This window comes from Setaria viridis, chromosome 9, assembly GCF_005286985.2.
Source record: "Setaria viridis chromosome 9, Setaria_viridis_v4.0, whole genome shotgun sequence".
In the NCBI taxonomy this organism is placed as follows: domain Eukaryota; kingdom Viridiplantae; phylum Streptophyta; class Magnoliopsida; order Poales; family Poaceae; genus Setaria; species Setaria viridis.
This window is the reverse complement of record NC_048271.2, coordinates 35288763-35305914: the sequence shown is the minus strand read 5'-3', so window position 1 is coordinate 35305914 and position 17152 is coordinate 35288763. Positions and strand designations below refer to the sequence as shown.

At 45.3% G+C, this 17152-nt stretch overlaps 1 protein-coding gene, 2 non-coding genes and 1 pseudogene across 8 annotated transcripts; all 4 read right to left on the bottom strand.

Annotated features, from left to right (window-relative positions):
• Positions 1–262: 262 nt before the first annotated feature.
• On the bottom strand, positions 263–1611 carry LOC117835584 (uncharacterized; annotated as a pseudogene).
• Positions 1612–4674: 3063 nt separating this feature from the next.
• Positions 4675–7773, bottom strand: LOC117841011 (protein NRT1/ PTR FAMILY 8.3). 6 transcript variants are annotated; one of them, XM_034721575.2, is made up of 6 exons: positions 7618–7773; positions 7206–7294; positions 6961–7063; positions 6642–6859; positions 5967–6499; positions 4675–5707 (listed from the first exon to the last, which is right to left on the bottom strand). In XM_034721575.2, the coding sequence occupies exons 2-6, from the start codon at positions 7260–7262 to the stop codon at positions 4897–4899; spliced, it is 1722 nt and encodes a 573-aa protein (XP_034577466.1). In that variant the 5' UTR covers positions 7263–7294; positions 7618–7773; the 3' UTR covers positions 4675–4896. The 6 variants fall into 6 exon arrangements, with proteins under 6 accessions (XP_034577466.1, XP_034577467.1, XP_034577470.1 ...); XM_034721576.2 differs by having other exon boundaries at positions 7206–7289; positions 7618–7766; XM_034721579.2 differs by having other exon boundaries at positions 7206–7271; positions 7618–7759.
• A 7174-nt stretch (positions 7774–14947) lies between these two features.
• On the bottom strand, positions 14948–15036 carry LOC117841186 (small nucleolar RNA snoR14). Its single transcript, XR_004637212.1, has one exon. It is a non-coding gene; the product is annotated as a small nucleolar RNA snoR14 (small nucleolar RNA).
• A 160-nt stretch (positions 15037–15196) lies between these two features.
• Positions 15197–15282, bottom strand: LOC117841175 (small nucleolar RNA U61). Its single transcript, XR_004637202.1, has one exon. It is a non-coding gene; the product is annotated as a small nucleolar RNA U61 (small nucleolar RNA).
• Between the last annotated feature and the right edge of the window lie 1870 nt (positions 15283–17152).

Genomic DNA, 17152 nt, shown 5'->3' with positions numbered 1-17152 from the left:
ACTCCAGAAGATCCATTGCATTTACAATATCTTGCTCCCTCTTTTGCAAAGCATTGCACAAGTCATTTGTGTATCCAAATATTTCATTCATCAAGTGTAGCAGGAAAACAAACTCAAAGGACTTAAATACTGTGAGCATAGTTTAAGCTCCATTAGCCTCAGCCCCTTTACTTTCATTCCCAATCCTAAAGAGAACTTTCTTGATTGAAGGATACAAGAACATAACATGCATACAGTTCTGTAGTGAGATCCCCATCGTGTATCACCGGGCCTTGCTACAAGTGTTAGTTGAAGTTGATGGGCGAAGCAATGAACATAATAAGCAGAAGGGGACTCATCCATAATTAGTTTCTTCAAACCATTAACATGACCCTTCATATTACTAGCTCCATCATACCCTTGACCACGTACCTTGGATAGGGGCAATTGATATTTGATAAGCAAGGATTGAATTGCTTCTTTAAGGGTCAATGATGTAGTATCTTCAACTTGGACAAGACCTAGAAACCGCTCAATTGGTTCTCCTTTTTTATTGACAAAACGCAAACAAAGAGCCAATTGTTCCAGTAGGTATGCATCACTTGACTCATCAGCAAGAATTGCAAAACACTCATCACCAAGTTCGTCAATGATAAATTTAGTTGTTTCATGAGCACAAGCATCAATGAGTTGTTTTTGGATCTTGTGATCTATCATCTGACAGTTTTGTGGTGCATTCTCTAGTACCACCAGATTAACCTCTTCAAAGTTTCCTGCTAGCCATGCTAAAAGTTCCCGAAAATTCCCCTTGTTGAGTGAATCCTTTGTTTCATCATGACCCCTAAAAGCCAACCCTTGACGCAACAGAAATCTTATGCACTTAAGTGACCATGTCAAGCGAGCTAGATACTTAGCCTTGAACTGTGTAGTGTTTGATGCAACAGATTCACGGATTGATGCCTTAGGTCTCGTGAACAATCTATATTTCTCTTCAGCTTCACTATGAGCACTATCAATAGCACCAACATGCCTATGAATTCTCTTTTTCATATTCCAATTTCTAAACCCTTCAATAACAAAAGCATCTCCACCAGGAAATTTGCAGTTATCTTTGAACAAATAGCAAACAAAGCAAAATGCAGCATCTTTATCCACACTGTACTCAATCCACTTAAATTCAGCAAACCACTTATGTTGGAAGCGACGCATACCTCCACAATCATGTTGCGGAAAAGCATCCCTCTTCATCTTTGGTTGACATGGCTCCAATGCAATGTATGCCCTTCTAACTGAATCTTGGTCATTGACATCATAGCTTGAGATTGGAGCCCTCAATATAGGATCATGCTCAATGCCATAATCATTCTTGTCTTCATCACTAGAATCATTTTCTTCCACAGGTATGGATTCACCATCTTCTGTTGTACCGTTCTCTGGAGGCTGGTTGGATCTCATTGGTTCATGTGGTACCGTGCTTGTTTCACTACCACTCTGCCCTTGGAATAACACTAGTTGCATTTGGCTTTCATTGCAAGATTGATTAACATTCTCCGGTTCAGGTTGTCTCTTCTTTGCAGCAGCCCTTGCCATGAAAATCCTCAAATCAGTAGCGGCACTACCCTTCCTCTTCATGGTTCAAACCTAAAAGTTACACAATTTCACATTGAACTAAATTCATGAGCATCCACATTTTGCAAGTTGATGTGCTATCCTAATTTGACAAACAATTGAAAATTCTCACCTCAATTTCACAAACAATCAGAAATAGCAGTTCACAAAATCCTCAAATCAGTAGACAGTAGGGGCTCAGCCGACTGGACTTGCGGAGGGCGGAGCCGGTGAGCCGCGGCGCCGAACGGCCGAAGCGTGGCGCACTGGCGCGCCCAGCCGCCCACCAGTAGCGCATTGCGCCTGCGCACCCGCCGTCGCCGGCCCGTGCCCGTCGGCCGCCGCGGCGCGCCGGCGCTTCCGCTTGGCTCCAGGCGCCAACCGCGCGTGCGGCCGTGTGCGCAGGCCGTCGGCCGCCCTCGGCCCTCCTAGCCCGCCAGCCGCAGACTACCGCCGAGTGCCGCCACTGCCGGTCCGCCGCCGCCGCCATCGCCGCCGCCGGCCCGTCGGCCGCCGCGACACCTCCTGCGCTCGGCTCTAGGCGACCAGGCGCCAACCGTGCGCGCGGCCGCGCGGTGCGCGCAGGCCGCCCGCCGCCTCCTAGCCCGCTAGCCGCGGCCTCCCGCCGGTCCGCCGCCGCCGCCGGACGCCCTAGGGTTCGCGCGCAGACCTGGAGCCATGGTGCGTGTGAATGTGCTCACGTGTGGGGTGGGCCGGTGGGGGACTGGGGGCAGTCGAGTGGGCATGCGTAGGCCGGATGGGCCGGATGGGCCAGTTGGGCCAGTCGAGGGAGAGCAAAGTTGACCTCCGGTGGGCCTTTTTGAGTGAAATGTCTATGTTAGATTCTGTATTTTTGTTTTTTTCATACATATACCTAAAATACACTATATATATGAATTTTTTTTTGCAAAAATAATGGGTATTCAATTGAATACCATTGAATCTAAGTGGGCCCGCCCCTGGCACCTGAGATGTCCACCAATCCCCCCCCACTGCTCCCTTAGGTACCAATTTGAAATCCTTGACGATTCTCGATGATGCTAATGTGAAGAATCTCTCTATAACTTCTCTGATTCATGAACTGATGATGATGTTGATGTACATATGCTGCTCTGCTATCTGCTGATGGCGATGATGTTAGAAAGCGCAACGGATGATGAACTGATCTGTAAAACCTGATGAACCCTTTGATGTGTGATAAATAATATTTGTTGACAATTTTTTTCGTTCTTTCAATCCGGACAAGGTTGTTTGCCGTGGAGATTGCAAAGATTTGTTGCCAGTGCCACCAACGTTGTTGAGGTTTTCATTGTTACAGAAATCTTCTCACAGTGTTTGGTGGCAGGCAGTGAACAACCTTGTCCTTGGAGAAATTTGTTGACACTTTACCACGTTGCAGGGCGGCCGGGCATGGCGTCCTGAGCAGGGTGTTTCCATCTTCAAAACAGGGGTAATATCATCTTTGTTCATCTGTATTAATGAATTTTAGTCCCTAGATCCAAACATGATAGGAACTGTAGTCCATGGACTAAAGGAACAGGGACTTAAGCCGGCTGTAGCAGCTCTTGTTTTGTTCTGTCAGTGAGCTCGCCCTTTGATTTCTAGCAGCAGAGCAGACTAGCAATGATAGCAGAGTAGTTCAGCTTGTTTGTTGTCTTTCGCAGCTGCTTGTCATTAGTTTATTTGGAACAGTGAGCTAATGTTGCTTCAATGTTTGATCCAATAGTTATCTACTCATGTGCACTGTTCTGTCAAGTTTGAGATCAAGCTTTTGCTCCGTGAGAATGTCACTGTCTTTGCAATATTGAGGCCCTTTGGCAGGGCTTCGAGAGATGCTTCTCCACCGGCTTCACCCGAAGCCCTACCAAACGGACCAAGCAAAAACAGCTTCCGGGTGAAGCTGCACCGAAGCTAGCCATCGAAATGAACTAGGCGAAGGGAGCCGAAAAAAGTGGCTCCCCGTGGCTTCTCTCTCACCTCCCGTGGTTCTTGGTGAAAATGTCCTACCGTGGCAATGCTTGTTTATGACTCATGCCGGGGAAGAGCAACAGTAGCCCATTCTGGCGAGGAATGGCGATGGCGTGCCCATGGCGGCGAGGGGTGGAAGCGATGGTGGAGATGCGGCAGGGGACAGAGCCGCGTGGATGGAGCACGGTGATGGGAGCGTCGTGCGGCTTTGCTGGAGTAGAGCAGTAAAGAGAGCAACGTGGGTGGCCGAACCTCGGAGAGATGCCCGCAGGGAAGCGCACGGTGATGCTTGTTCCAGTAGCTAGCGGATAAGAAGGAACAGGCGGATAAGAAGGAAGCAAGAGGAGTCGGATAGGAAAGAAGAGTTCCTTGAAGTAAAAAGGCACGGGATAGGAAAGCTAAAAAAAATATGTGTGTTAAAAAAAGAAAATTGCTAATTCAATATTAATTTAATTTCTACTCATTACTTTTTTTCTATTGGTTAATCTAATTTCTATTCATTATTTTTTTCATTTTATATGACAACTCACATTATAATTTACGGCAAATATAAACTAATGTATACATCCAAATCACATAGCAGAGGTCATATATAATATTTGACCTATTACATCCATTCATAAAAATACAGAAGAATCTGTTTTGCAAAATACTTTCTAGAACGGTTTCAGCTCCATCAGAGAGCTGCTTCACCGTAGGCGGTGAAGAAGCCACAGCCGGAGCCGTTTCAGCCACAACCCTGTCAAATGAGCTCTGAACCATCTATTAATAGTAATATTTTATTTCCTTTTGCTCTTGTGTCTTTTCTAAGGTTAATTGTTTTGCTTCTGCATTGCTTTGAGCTTTGCTAATCGTTACTAAGGTTAACACATCACTAGTTGGCGTGTGTGACCTTGACGATTAGAAGAGAGGCGTGCTGGGGTGACAATCAGGAGATAGCCCATCGTGGTCCTCAGATGGTGTTCGGCTTGACGACGCGAGCTCGTGGCACAGGAGGCCTGCTCCAGTTTGATTTCGATGGCAGCGGATCTGATGCTTGCTCGATGGCAGTTCAGAGCTCCGTCAATGGAGTGCAATGGAAGAGCAAGAGGAGATAGCGGTGGTGTCAATGGTTGCGGAGGCACGGAACTGACCAATTAATTATTTAGAAGGAAGCCTTTTACAATTACAGAAGTTTAGAAAATTATATACAGTATACTAAGATTCAAAGATTAACCTTTCCCCTTGGTAGATGAAACACGACATTTACCATCTGGTCCACATCTCATATGCATTGGTCTATTTAGGTTATTGATCACAGGCATCAACTTTGGCTGCACCCCCTGAGTCTAGCTAACAATGTTATCTTCCTTTACGCCTCATTGAGTAACCCACAAACAGAGCCAAATTCAGCAAGCTAAGAGCGGCCATCATCCAGAAGAAATAGTCGAGATGGCCTTCATTCAGGTTGTCTGGAATCCACCCGGGTTCGCCGCCGCGTGTTGTGGCCACTGCAACAGTGCTGAGCACGAGTGAGCTAAAGTAAGACCCGGCAGCAGTCGCGAGCTGCCCGAGCGCTGCGCACAGGCTCCTCATGGTCACTGGGGCTTCGTCGTAGAAGAACTCTGTCAAGCCAATGCCACCAAAGACCGCAGTTGCACCATGCGCCAAGTAAATTGGCACCTGCCACAAGATGCTCATTGGCACGGGCACATCCTGATGTTTCAGGCCGTTGGCTTCCGCGATCGCCAGCCTCCTTGTCTCCAACAATGCAGCAAGCACCATGGTTAGTGTGGACAGAGCTTGGCCAATTCCAAGGCGCTGCGACTGGGAGATGCCTTTCTCTTTGCCGGTGAAGCGACGCGCTAATGGTATTAAGATGGTTTCATATATGGGAATCCAGATGAGGAAGCTGCACACACTAACAGTGGGCATGGATGCAGGTGGGATGGCAAACGAGCCAACATGGTTATCCATGAACATGCCTTGCTCAACCATTGTCGGTTGCATCAGAGCGGAGACTGAAAAATATATCACAAATAACCCCCAGGTAGGGGACATCGAAAGCAGCATCTTCAGATCCTCAACTTGTGACACTGTGCAGAGTCTCCATGAGCTCATATGCACCACGGATTCATTGTCTGATGGGGCAATGGCAGCCTTGTCAAAGAACCTGGAGAAAATTGTTCATAGGAGGTAAATTTCCTGCCAACCTTGTATTTTTCAAGTGACGTGTTTTTCAAAGAGGTATTTCCAACACATGTTCTTTCAGTGATTTTCATGTTCATAATTGTAATTGTAAAAATGTCATAACTCGTAGCTTGAAACCATACCTATTATCAGACACCATAGTTTGTGTAGTTTACTGCAAACAGTTTTTTTTATATCAATTGGACTGCACATTGACTTGCACTTTGCAAAAATTGAAGTACCTGAACCGATTGGAATGCTTGTTCTTTTGACTTGCTTCAGCTGTAGAAGGCGAACTGGTAGGCTCATACAGAAGCGAGCTGTCATCCGGCAATTGCAAATGCCACTTCCTGACAGCAGCAACAACCACTTGGAAAATGCTTGTAAGGGGGCTTGCTTCCATTCCCCTAAATCTATATATCCTCGAGCCGGCGATAAATACCACGAAGAAAAAGAGCATGAGCACTGCTGGGACGACGTAGCCGACCGCCCACCCAACATTGTCCTCCAGCCAAACAATCACTGTGCCAGACAGAAGGCAGCTGGTGGTGGTCAAGAAAAAGTACCAGTTGAAGAAGGAGCCCTTCTGGGACAGCTCCGCCCGGTCATTGATGTCAAACTGGTCAGCCCCGAAGGTTGAAACGCAGGGCTTGAGACCACCATTCGAAATGGCAAGAAGGTAGAGTCCAAGGTATGCCACCGCACTACGAACATCATGGTAGGAGGACGCCGAGAACACTGGGAGTGATGCTGAAGCTATCAGAACGAGCATTGCCTGACAAAGCGGAGATTTTTTTTAAAAAAGGAAATATTTCTGGCCTCTGCGACAGCACGTAGCCATACAAATCGGAGATATCCAATGCTGTAGGTTACATTCATTGCAGAGCAAATTTCATTTGTAGCTCTGTAGTACTTACGATGATGTAGACCGGGGCGGATACAACAATGGTCCAGTATCTTCCCCAGTAAGTGTCCGCAATGAAAGCCCCAAGAAGTGGTGAGAGGAAACAAGCTCCGAGCCAGGCGGAGACATTTCTTGCCGCATCGACCTTTGTTTCGTGGAGCACAGTGGTGAGATAGGTCACTAAATTCGTCGAGATTGCCGTGAACGCCATGCTTTCGCAGAATTCAACACCTGTTATGTGATGAAGTGGTGAGCTGGTTAGTCTAAAAGAAGAGGGGGAAAAAAGCGACGAGGAACTTTTGGATGCGTGAGTTGCTGCTCTCTGCTAGTACCTAAGATGAGATAGCATGCCCTCCATTTCCCTGTGCTGCGCTTGAGAGCAGGTTGTTTGTTGATATCAACTGATCCATCACCTGCGTACTCCGACGCTACAACCTGCACCATAACACCAAAAGCCTCACATTCAGAATCCAGTTCTGAGGTCTGAGCCGACAAAACTTGTTATCAAGTGCCTAGTGTGACGACTCTGTGGTAATCATGAAAGCACAGCAACTTGGTGAGAGAAGAGAAAGAGTACCTGAGGAGGAGGTTGGAGATGAACAACCAGCGGGGTCTCCTCGTCTGCTGTTCCCATAGCAGCCTCCTGTGGTGTTGCAGAAAGCTACTCTATCAGATGCAGAGAAAGGAGGCTTCAGCAAAATTTCCCAGCACAATAGTTTGCAAGAAGAGGAAAGCAACAGGCTTTGAGAGCATTAACGTAGAGATGACCAAAAGAAGATTAACGCAGAAATAAAAGGGCAGTTATTTGAGGAGAATATATGGGGAGAACAAGATCTGAACAGGAGCTTATGACTGTCTGTTGTCTTTCAACAAAGGTACTGAGAGCAGCAGCCTACAAGATATTCCTCCGGATACCATCAATCCTAAATCAAAGTTGAAGGAAAGTAGGAAACTAGCATAGATCATTACATGGAGGTTCAGCAAAGTACCAGTTACAAGGATGGTCGACACTTGGCAGTGGTGGTCATCTCATTATCCTCAATGCTTTTAGCCTAAAGAGCCAGGGCGGTCCATTGTCATGTACGGTGGGTGCTCCTAAAAATCTCACAGCGATGGGGGAAAGATGCACGCTTCCCTTGACAGATCCTTTTCTTAGGAAGGATGTACAACATCAAATTCTGGATGCTGACATCTCCAACGTTACCTGCCTACTAGAGAGCACCGGTGCCCACTTGTCATCGTGTGGTGCCTGTTGGCGCGAAGTATTGTACGCATATTGGTAGCCAACAAAATAGCAAGGCACCGCTCTTGTCCGCTAATCCATATCGGAAATTCATTTAGAAAATGATAGATTAGCATACAATTGCAATTTGCTCGATTTTTTTTCGCGAATGATATTAGCAAAAGTGCCCCTGTTTCACACTTCTTGACGTAGGTTTGTTTGCTACTCTTCCTCACATGTCAAAGTGACGGCATATTTTAGCTCGGCTGTCTGTTAGTTTTATTTTGTAGGTGATCTGCCAATTATACTAAAAATAAATAAATCTAGCCTCGGCAAAGACGATAAGCAACGATAGCGACTACACCACTAACTCAAACACAACTCAATGACCACAACGGACGGTTAGATTGGGACATCAACACGGACACCACTCAACTGAACAACAACACTAGCTGGTTGGATTGGTACATCAACATAACTACACTACTCAGCTCAAACACAACTCAAGAACTATAATGGACGGTTGGTTTGAAACGTCAACACGTACCACACTGCATCATCGCTTAGCACCTCCGTAGCACCGCTAACTGCCACTCCACCAGAACGCCGACCCGCGGCACCCACACCATCACCAACTGCTCTTTTTTTTCATTTATTTGAGAAAGAAGAAGATAAAAAGAAAAAAGAACACCCCGCAGCAACCGCCGGAGCCAGGGGAAGCCGAACACCATGTCGGAATTGCCTGGTGTTGCTTCAAGAAGATCACAACGCCAAAGGTGCCGTCCTCACCAGCCCAAGCTAGGTTGGGTTTTCACTCGCGACTCCGGCACCCAGCTACAACTTGGTGACGCCTAGGACTACCAATCCTGAAGTGCCAAGCATTTGCATGCGCCTCTGCCACCGCCCCCGACCCACCTGGAGTAGACTTGCTGCGCAAGAGCCAAGAAGCGACCCGGCGCTGCTAGCCATGCCACCGTGACGCCACCGGCGCGCCTTGCTTGGTCACTACCAGCCATGCCATCATGGCGCCCATGACACACAACCGAGGTGATCGCTGCCAGCCATTCCACCACAGCGCAGCCAACACACCACCGCGCAACTGGCTAACCATGATCGTCGGTGCATCTGATGGCTGCCACTATTGGTCGGCCCTGTGGAGGGGTGGAAAACACCTTGATAATGCCTCCGATGAGGGGAATGGCGCATGAGAGCGTCACTACCGTCGTGGTCGGAAAATCCGGCATGGCTTTCACCAGGGGCGGATCTAGGACCCGGGCTGCAGCCCGGGGCGAGCTCATGTAACCCCTTTAACATATGTGGTGTTTAGCCAAAAAACTATGATCTCAATTAAAGAAAAGGAGGCGCAGGAGGTGTGAATCAGCAGCTTAGCCTGGGGTGCAGTCCCATTCTGAATCCGCCGAACTTCCCCAACCAACTCGCATACGGCTAGACCAAATAAGCAAAGCCCAGCGCCATGCGCCACCGTTGCGCACCTAGCCAGATCAGCCGGTAACCACCGGAGGAGATGGAACTAGTCGCGCCGGCCACTGGTCTAGCGCTCACAAGCAGCTCTTGACGGCCACCATTGACAGCAGCCGCAAGCAGCTCTAGACCATCGTCAGCGACAGCGGCCGCAAGCAGCACCAGACACCACCACCCATGAGCTAGCAGTAAGTGCCATCGCCACGTATCTCCTGCAGTTTGCGCGGACAAATCGCTGCTGGGATGTGCTCAGCGGGGCTCGTCGCCTAGATCTGGATTGGCAGGAGCCGGATCTGACATGACCACACCGGATCGAGGGCCATCAGGTCCGATGAGGCATGCTTGCTAGCCCACCCACGCAGCCACCGTGGGACCAAGCAGGGAAGAAAAGACGAGAGACGAAAGAAAAAAAGAAGAGTGCCTTGCTGCCGCCGTCCTCGCCGCCTCATGGACTTCCGGCGGCGGCCAGGAGGTGCTCAAGCGATGGCGGCTTCCATTCCGCCCGTGCCGACCGAGAGGGGTGACGCGGGGGCCTGTTAGTTTCATCATCCATAGTTCAACGGCTCTGTTTTCATAAATTGCTCTCGGTTTCAAAGAAAAATGTTCTCCTAATGATTAATTTTTTTATTATTCGGCACCCTTCACTAATTTTTCTGGTGAATAGAGTGGAGTGGTATGCTGCACAATGGTACTACCGTTTACATATACCATGTTACTCCACACTACGGATCGAGAAATGAGCAGAGCAAAATGCAGATGTGTTCGTTAGCAGTGGGATCGTTAGTTAAGGCCTGCATTCACTGATGGAGTCATGGATCAGAACCATAAGTGGTAACCTTTATAACAATATAATGCATCCGCTGGCCGTGTACGGCGAGCTTTTGCCTCAAATCCACGGCTGAACCACAAGTTGGTGAAACAAAGACCAACTATATCAGTAGCAAAATGGAATCTTGTTATCTTCTACCTTCATTCCTCGTATCAGTTGTGCAGAAACAGAACATGAACAGCCCTATACGACTCTGCTCGACAACAAAAGACAGGCTTTTCAGCCGGCTGAATAAGCTGAAGCGAACAGGCCCAGTTTTGAAAGGAAGAACTGATACATTATCAGACTGAACATTTGGGAGAAAACCAATCTATGCGTAATGATTAGACATAAGAAAATACTCAATTTCTGCAATCCAAAAGAAATACAAATCTCTGCAGCAAAAAGGGAAAAAACCAATCTCTGCAGCTCAGGATCATGGATCAGAATAGAAATCCAACCAAATTGATGAAGGAGAGAAATTGTGCCGATGGGCATGAAATTGCTGTGGCCATGGATTGTTACTCCACTCCACATCTGAATGGCAAGTCCAGATACTTAGGGTAGAAGCAAGGATTTGAGGGAGACGGGATAGGGAGGAAGCAAGCTTCTGAAGATGGGAGCGGCCCTGACGCAGCGTGGGCGTGCGGCAGGTCAAACTCGCCTCCGTCCCGTGGGGTCGGAGCGGGCGCCGGCGAAGTTACTGGCCTCCGTCCCGCGGGCTAGAAGCCGGCGTCAGGGTCGCATCTTGTGTGGTCGGAGGCTTCGCGATAACTGATTACGGTGGTCGGAGGACTAATTTTGTATAAGCCTGGGATCTATGTTAATTGATTACATATGATTCCAAACAAACAGTATTAGTTACCATATGTAACGCACGCGAATACATTACATTTTAAAGAAGCAAACAGAACAAGCAGAAGACTCGCAATGTGATGCTTCCGTACGCCTTCCATACCCATATCCATATTCCTCGAACTCAGCTGTGCCATAGCCCAACGGCTCTGTTTTCTTAAATTGCTCTCGGTTTCAAGAAAAATTTTCTCCTAATGATTAATTTCTTATTATTTGGCAATCTTCGCAAATTTTTCTCATGGATGGAGTGATCGTGTTGCACAGTGGTACTAGCGTGCGCATATGTACGGAGGCACGGGCGTGCACATATATACCACGCTGCAGATAGAGAAGGGAGCATAGCAAAATGCAGATGTGTTCGTCAGTTAAGGCCCTTAAGGCCTGCATTCACTGATGGAGTTTTGGATCAGAACAACATGTGGCAAGCTTAATAACAATGCAGCTGGTGGCCCTGTACGGCGAGCTCTTGATTCTAATCCACGCATTCAGTTAGTAAAAGAAAGGCTAATGATATCGGTAGGAAAATGGGATGTTGTTTTTTCTACTTCAAAGCATTCGTTTCCTGAATAACAAAATTTTGCTACACGTACGATATCATAATTTTGCTTACTTGTCCATCAACCCGTGCTCCCGCATGGGCTAATATTTTTAAAAGTTATTATATTTGAAATTTTTTTAAAAATTAAAAATCCTAGTTAAAAATCAAAATTATTTACTACTCTCTTGACTTTTCAATACATCAACATAATACTCATAGGTACTTATCTTTGTTCAATTATGATTAATTTTTAATTAGTAATTACTCTATACACTTTTTCATCCACGTTCACAATTATTTTCATTTTGTATCGCACCTCCATGCATTATGTCTAGCTAAAAATCAATATTTTTCATCACTTTCTCACATTCTGGCATACATGTATAAATGGTCTACATGGTGACACTCATCATGCGTATATACCTTAACTTAATATTTCTATATTAACAATGACATAAATAGGTAATTTAGAATCCTATATTAGTTTATTTTTGATATTTTTGTACGATGTACATGAACATAATTAGATCAAGATTTAGGTGTTTAATTTAGCTTATTTTTGAAAATGACATACGTGGTAAGTTAGATACAAATTTAAAATCACATTTTAAGTTATGATTTTTAATGATATGCATAACTAAATTAGATCAGGATTATGGATTACTTTAGATTTATTTTTTATAATGGCAGAGCTCACTAATTTAGATATAGGTTTACGGTTTATTTTAGAATATTTTCATAATGATAGTGGTGTGAAACTTTATATAAATATAATAGACCAATGATTGTAACTGTTAAAGTTTACATGGTTGATGTTTGGTGTTTCTGATTTTTGTGAGAATGTCTAGAATTTATCTTTTTTTAGCGTATCATGAACTAATATGGAGTCTTGGAAACAAAATGAGGTCATGTTGCCTTTAACTACTATCATTTGTTAAATATTCGAACACAATACTTATATACTTCATCCGACAATGATAGATTTTAGTTACCAATTACTCTATAATGTTTATATTTAACTTTTCACTTTGCATCGGAATGCACTTGAATTTGTTTAATGGACTCTTGAGCTATAATTTTAACATAAAAATCTATATTCTCACCACTTCCTCTATATCTTTATAAATGGTGACGCACATCATGCGTATAAATCTTAATTATTATATCATATACCGATAGTGTAAGAAATAGATGATTGAGAATCATATGTTGGTGTATATTTTTAATTAAGGTGATTTGGATTACATTGGTGTAACTCATATTATTTTTAATAATGGCGTATGTGGGTAATATAGATGCAAATTTAAAGGGTTATTAAGTTAGTTTTTTAAGTATTAGTGGTGGGCAATTTAGTTGCAAATTTATGGGGTTATTTTATATTATTTATAATGGCATGAGTGGATAATTTTGATGAACATTATGAAGTTATTTTAGTTTATTTCATATAATGTATTTTAGTTTATTTCATATAATGGTAGAGGTGGGTAATTTAGATATAGATTTAGAGGGTTACTTTAGGCTATTTTCATAATAGATCCAATGATTATGATGATTTGAGTCTACCAGTTGATGATCAAAACAATTTTTTTTTGACTTTCTAGGATTTCTATCTTTTTCTAGGATCCTAGGCGGCACTGGAAGCTTTTAGTAAGATTAGATTACAGTGCATGGCCCATGTGTGTGGTCCTATCGATTTCCTCAGGAGTCTAAGACGCCTGAATCTGATCAGTCTCCCCTCTCCACCTTGCCGGTGCAGGGCCAGCAATGTTCGAACGTCACCGGCATGTTGCGTATGCCACCGCCGGCGTCGCGTCCATCCCGTCAGTCCAGTGCTTATCACAGCAAGTGGTGCTGACTGGCGATTTGTTCTCTTGAGCTTTCTTGCAAGAGACTGAGCTCACTATGTTTAGAGGTAGCTAGGGAACCATATACTGTGCTTAATCATCATAATATGGGTTTTCATCATCCTGATCTTTCACTGAGGCGTCAGTGCTATTGTTCATCATTTGGGACACTAAGGCAGCGTGCGTAATGTTACAAACAAATGTTTTAACATATGCTCCAATTTGTTTCTGAACAGACAGCTATCCAAATTATTAAAAAGCATGAAGCCTGCCCGTGCCTAGAAGTGAAACCGGCCACGTAACCCAAATCCAAAAGACAAGCGATGAGTGAATGTTACCCATCAGATTTGCGCACCTTCTGCTTCTTCCTCGCGCGCTTATGAGAAATGAAAAGCTTCCAAGTCAGGTCGATGATTTCCGATCCTCTAGCCTGGAGATACTACTTCAGGGCTGTATCCAAACTAGAACCAGATAGACTCTAGGTTGCTCGCACGCCTGGCAAACTTCACCTCTCAAATCTCAATTACAGTGGAAAGCCGTTTGCTTCTTCCCATGTGCTTCTCATTCCCATCCTATGGCAATATTCCATCTATTTGTCTCTTATATATATTGCTGCTATGCATTTGGCACCGGTATGTACAATATGGCTAGTATATTGGTTATTGGCATGAAGTTCATACGAATACTACCATTACGGACAGTATGAATAATATGCATATATCTCAAGACCCATGTCCAGGTTAGTTGGGACATTCAAATTGTAGCTACCCGATGTTATAACAGAGTGATGTTTTGATTGAACTATTGAAAACATTGTTACAAGATTTAACTGCATCAACACTTTTTGGTAATGCATCTTATTCTTTTTCAAAATAAACATAATGGAAACACTTGCTTCATCTACCAGCAAATAGTTCGGTTCGGCGATTGACATTTAATTGATGATCTTTTAGTGACGTCAGGGTCCTGGTTCAAAATTACCCTCAAAATAAATCTTAATTATTATGACAAGCTACCAGCTCTAATTATATATGTCCGCATACTAAGTTAAAGCATTTTCCTCACTCTTAGCTGAGTTCAAAACAACCCACAAATTGCTTATTGCCATCGTATTCTGATTTAAGTGTGCAACGTTTCTTATTATATATAATAATGTTTCAAAGTTTCATATATGATGCATTAGTTTAGTCTAGACCATTGACCACTCTCTTGAGCAAACCGGTAGGAGCTGCCTTTCATTTTCAAAACGGCCCATACCTCCACTCAAACGCACCAAGACGACCTGAGTGAGTCTGTGATCTTTTCATCGTTTTAATGAACAAGTACGACTGTTTTGATTCCTAGTTTACATGTCAAACTAGGCGCATCACAACAATTCGTTTTAAATTTATTTAAGAAAAAAAAGCTACATCTGAACAAATATTAAAATCATAGAAATTCGAAGAACGGCATTCAAAAAGGCACGAGCATGAACTCAAATCAGAGGTACAAAGTATAGGAAACAAAGAGCGAATGAATGAATCAGATCCAAATTCAGTGAGAGCCTAGCATGTAGAGAGCGGATGCAGATGCGATCAGAGCCTGTCGGGATGTATGAGGAGTCATCACTTTGTGACATCAGGGGATTGACAGACTTTCATACATGCATCATCACCTCGCATCAGCATTCAACGCATAGCATGCTCCACAAAAAGATTATATCAAGAATCAGGAAAGATCAAAACAGATTGGGTCGGTAGCGAAGTAAAAGGAAAGAAGGGGAGCGAAATAGATGTGGCAAATCTAGATCTCGGAGAAGATGAAAGGCAAAACCAAGTGGTGGCTCAGAACTTCTTAGAGGATTTGTGGAACCGACACCGGCGTCACCGGACGCCTCCGGCACACAGATTTCTTTCCTCATCGCCACAACACCTTTCATCTCATCCCCTAACACCTCGAATCGAAAACCAAACAGAAGCAACGGAGGAATCGAAAACCAAACACTGGCTGGCAGATGAACAAAAGGAAAAGAAAACAAAAGAATCTGCACCGGAAAAGAAGAGAAGAGAATAAGCTATTGCGTGCGTGACGGCGGCGCTGGAAGTGGCTCGCTCGATTGCGCCCTTCGTTTTATAGACCGGAACGGTGGGAATGTGGGATACCAAACCCTAGATGACATGGGCTTGAAGGCCCAACCCCAATAACTGAACTTCGGTGGACCGGGCCCAAGAGGCCCAAGAGATGGAGGATCCGAAGACCCTGCTTCTCATCCTCTCAACGTGAACACGCACAACCTAGCCCTGATCCCGCCTTAGAGGTGTTGCAGTCTTCTGATGTGATCCGGCTGGGAAGCCTGGTGATCCCGGTTGCTGACAGAGCTAATGTTGATGCTTCTTCCTTGACGCAGGCAATTCCCATGCCACCCAACCCTTTTTACTCTCCCTCGATCGCCAACCATTTTTCGTCCCCATTTGCCACCTTGCAACTTCTGGCCTACCGCTGCAACGGATATGGAATTATGGATGCTGGTGCGCGCACACGGCGGACGGGGGACTAAAGAGTCGATTCCAAATACTGTGAAGGGGGCCTTTTGTGCTGCCGCCCTGCTTGCTTTTGTAGAGCTAAGCAACACCATGTAGGCATGTGAACGAAGTTGTGAACTCGTGTGTTCGTCATGGAGGCATCTCTTGGTGAGGTTATGATGGCGCGAGGGTACAGTTGCACCTACCAGTGTTCATGAGTCACTTATTTGTAATTAAAAATATTGTTTTTATGTTAGACAAAGTTTGCTCATGTCCATTCAAAATGGAGCAGAGCTACTGGTGGACATGCATGGTGCCTCTGAGGTTGAGGCTTCAGCCATCCGGATCAAATGAAGCTGGCTATCATTGGACCGTGCACCGCCAAAATGGAGAAACTATGCACATGATAGATCGAGGACATGATAACAAAATGGAAATATTTTTCACTTGCGTTTCCCACAAGGAGACACAAGAATTCAACTCTTTTGATCTGTTACGGCGAAGAAGAAACAAGTTATCAAATTATTGCAGGTAGAATTTGTGATGTACGAATAGAAAACTGGTAAAATGATCGCAGCCGTGCAAACATTAATGAGAAAATAGGTCCGAATAAAAAACTGGTAAATGATCGCAGTCGTTCAAACATTAATAAGAAAATTAACACTTATATATATACTATCTCAAGAGGCCCAACTCATTTCGCTCCAGGCGCACGTTAGTATAGCCCAGGTCTGGGTACAAGCTCTTTAGATGAGATAAATGACATGCAGGAACATTTCACTGCTCGTATGGAAGTCCCTACAGGAGGATGACGCGAGGGATATGGCTCCGCGTTTTCCGCTGACGGTTGTTGAGGCGATCCGGAAGGAGATCGAGATCCTGTCCTATACTCGCTACTCCGGCGAAATCTAGGCCTGCTCCGCCGTCGGCCGTCCCGGCCCCGGCGTCCACGTGGATGTTGACGACGCTCCAGTCACCGACGGCCACCCGCATATCGCCGGTTAGCCATTCCGGCGCCGGCGACCACTCACGTTGCTGTAACCCAAACTTTCTGGGTTTCTAGCGCCGGTTAGGTTCTAGACTCTGGGATCGTCTTGGTGCGGTGGTGAATCACCACGCGGCACTTCTGTCTCCTCTCCGGGAAGTCACAATGGCGGAGACTGGAGGAGGATCTGGTGGAGGCGGTGATGACCGCAGTCCTAGGGGAGGGGCGAACCCTAATCCGAGCGTCTCTGACTTGATGCAAAAATTGGACCTGACTGTGGAAGAAGGCG

Bases quoted from the DNA above. Each gene is read 5' to 3' on its own strand.
- LOC117841011 (XM_034721575.2), bottom strand. From the start codon at position 7,262: ATGGGAACAGCAGACGAGGAGACCCCGCTGGTTGTTCATCTCCAACCT. The intron at 6,500-6,641 runs GTAAGTACTACA...CCGCTTTGTCAG, and splicing joins CCGCCCCGGTCTACATCATC to GCAATGCTCGTTCTGATAGC. The intron at 5,708-5,966 runs GTACTTCAATTT...AATTTTCTCCAG, and splicing joins AAGCATTCCAATCGGTTCAG to GTTCTTTGACAAGGCTGCCA.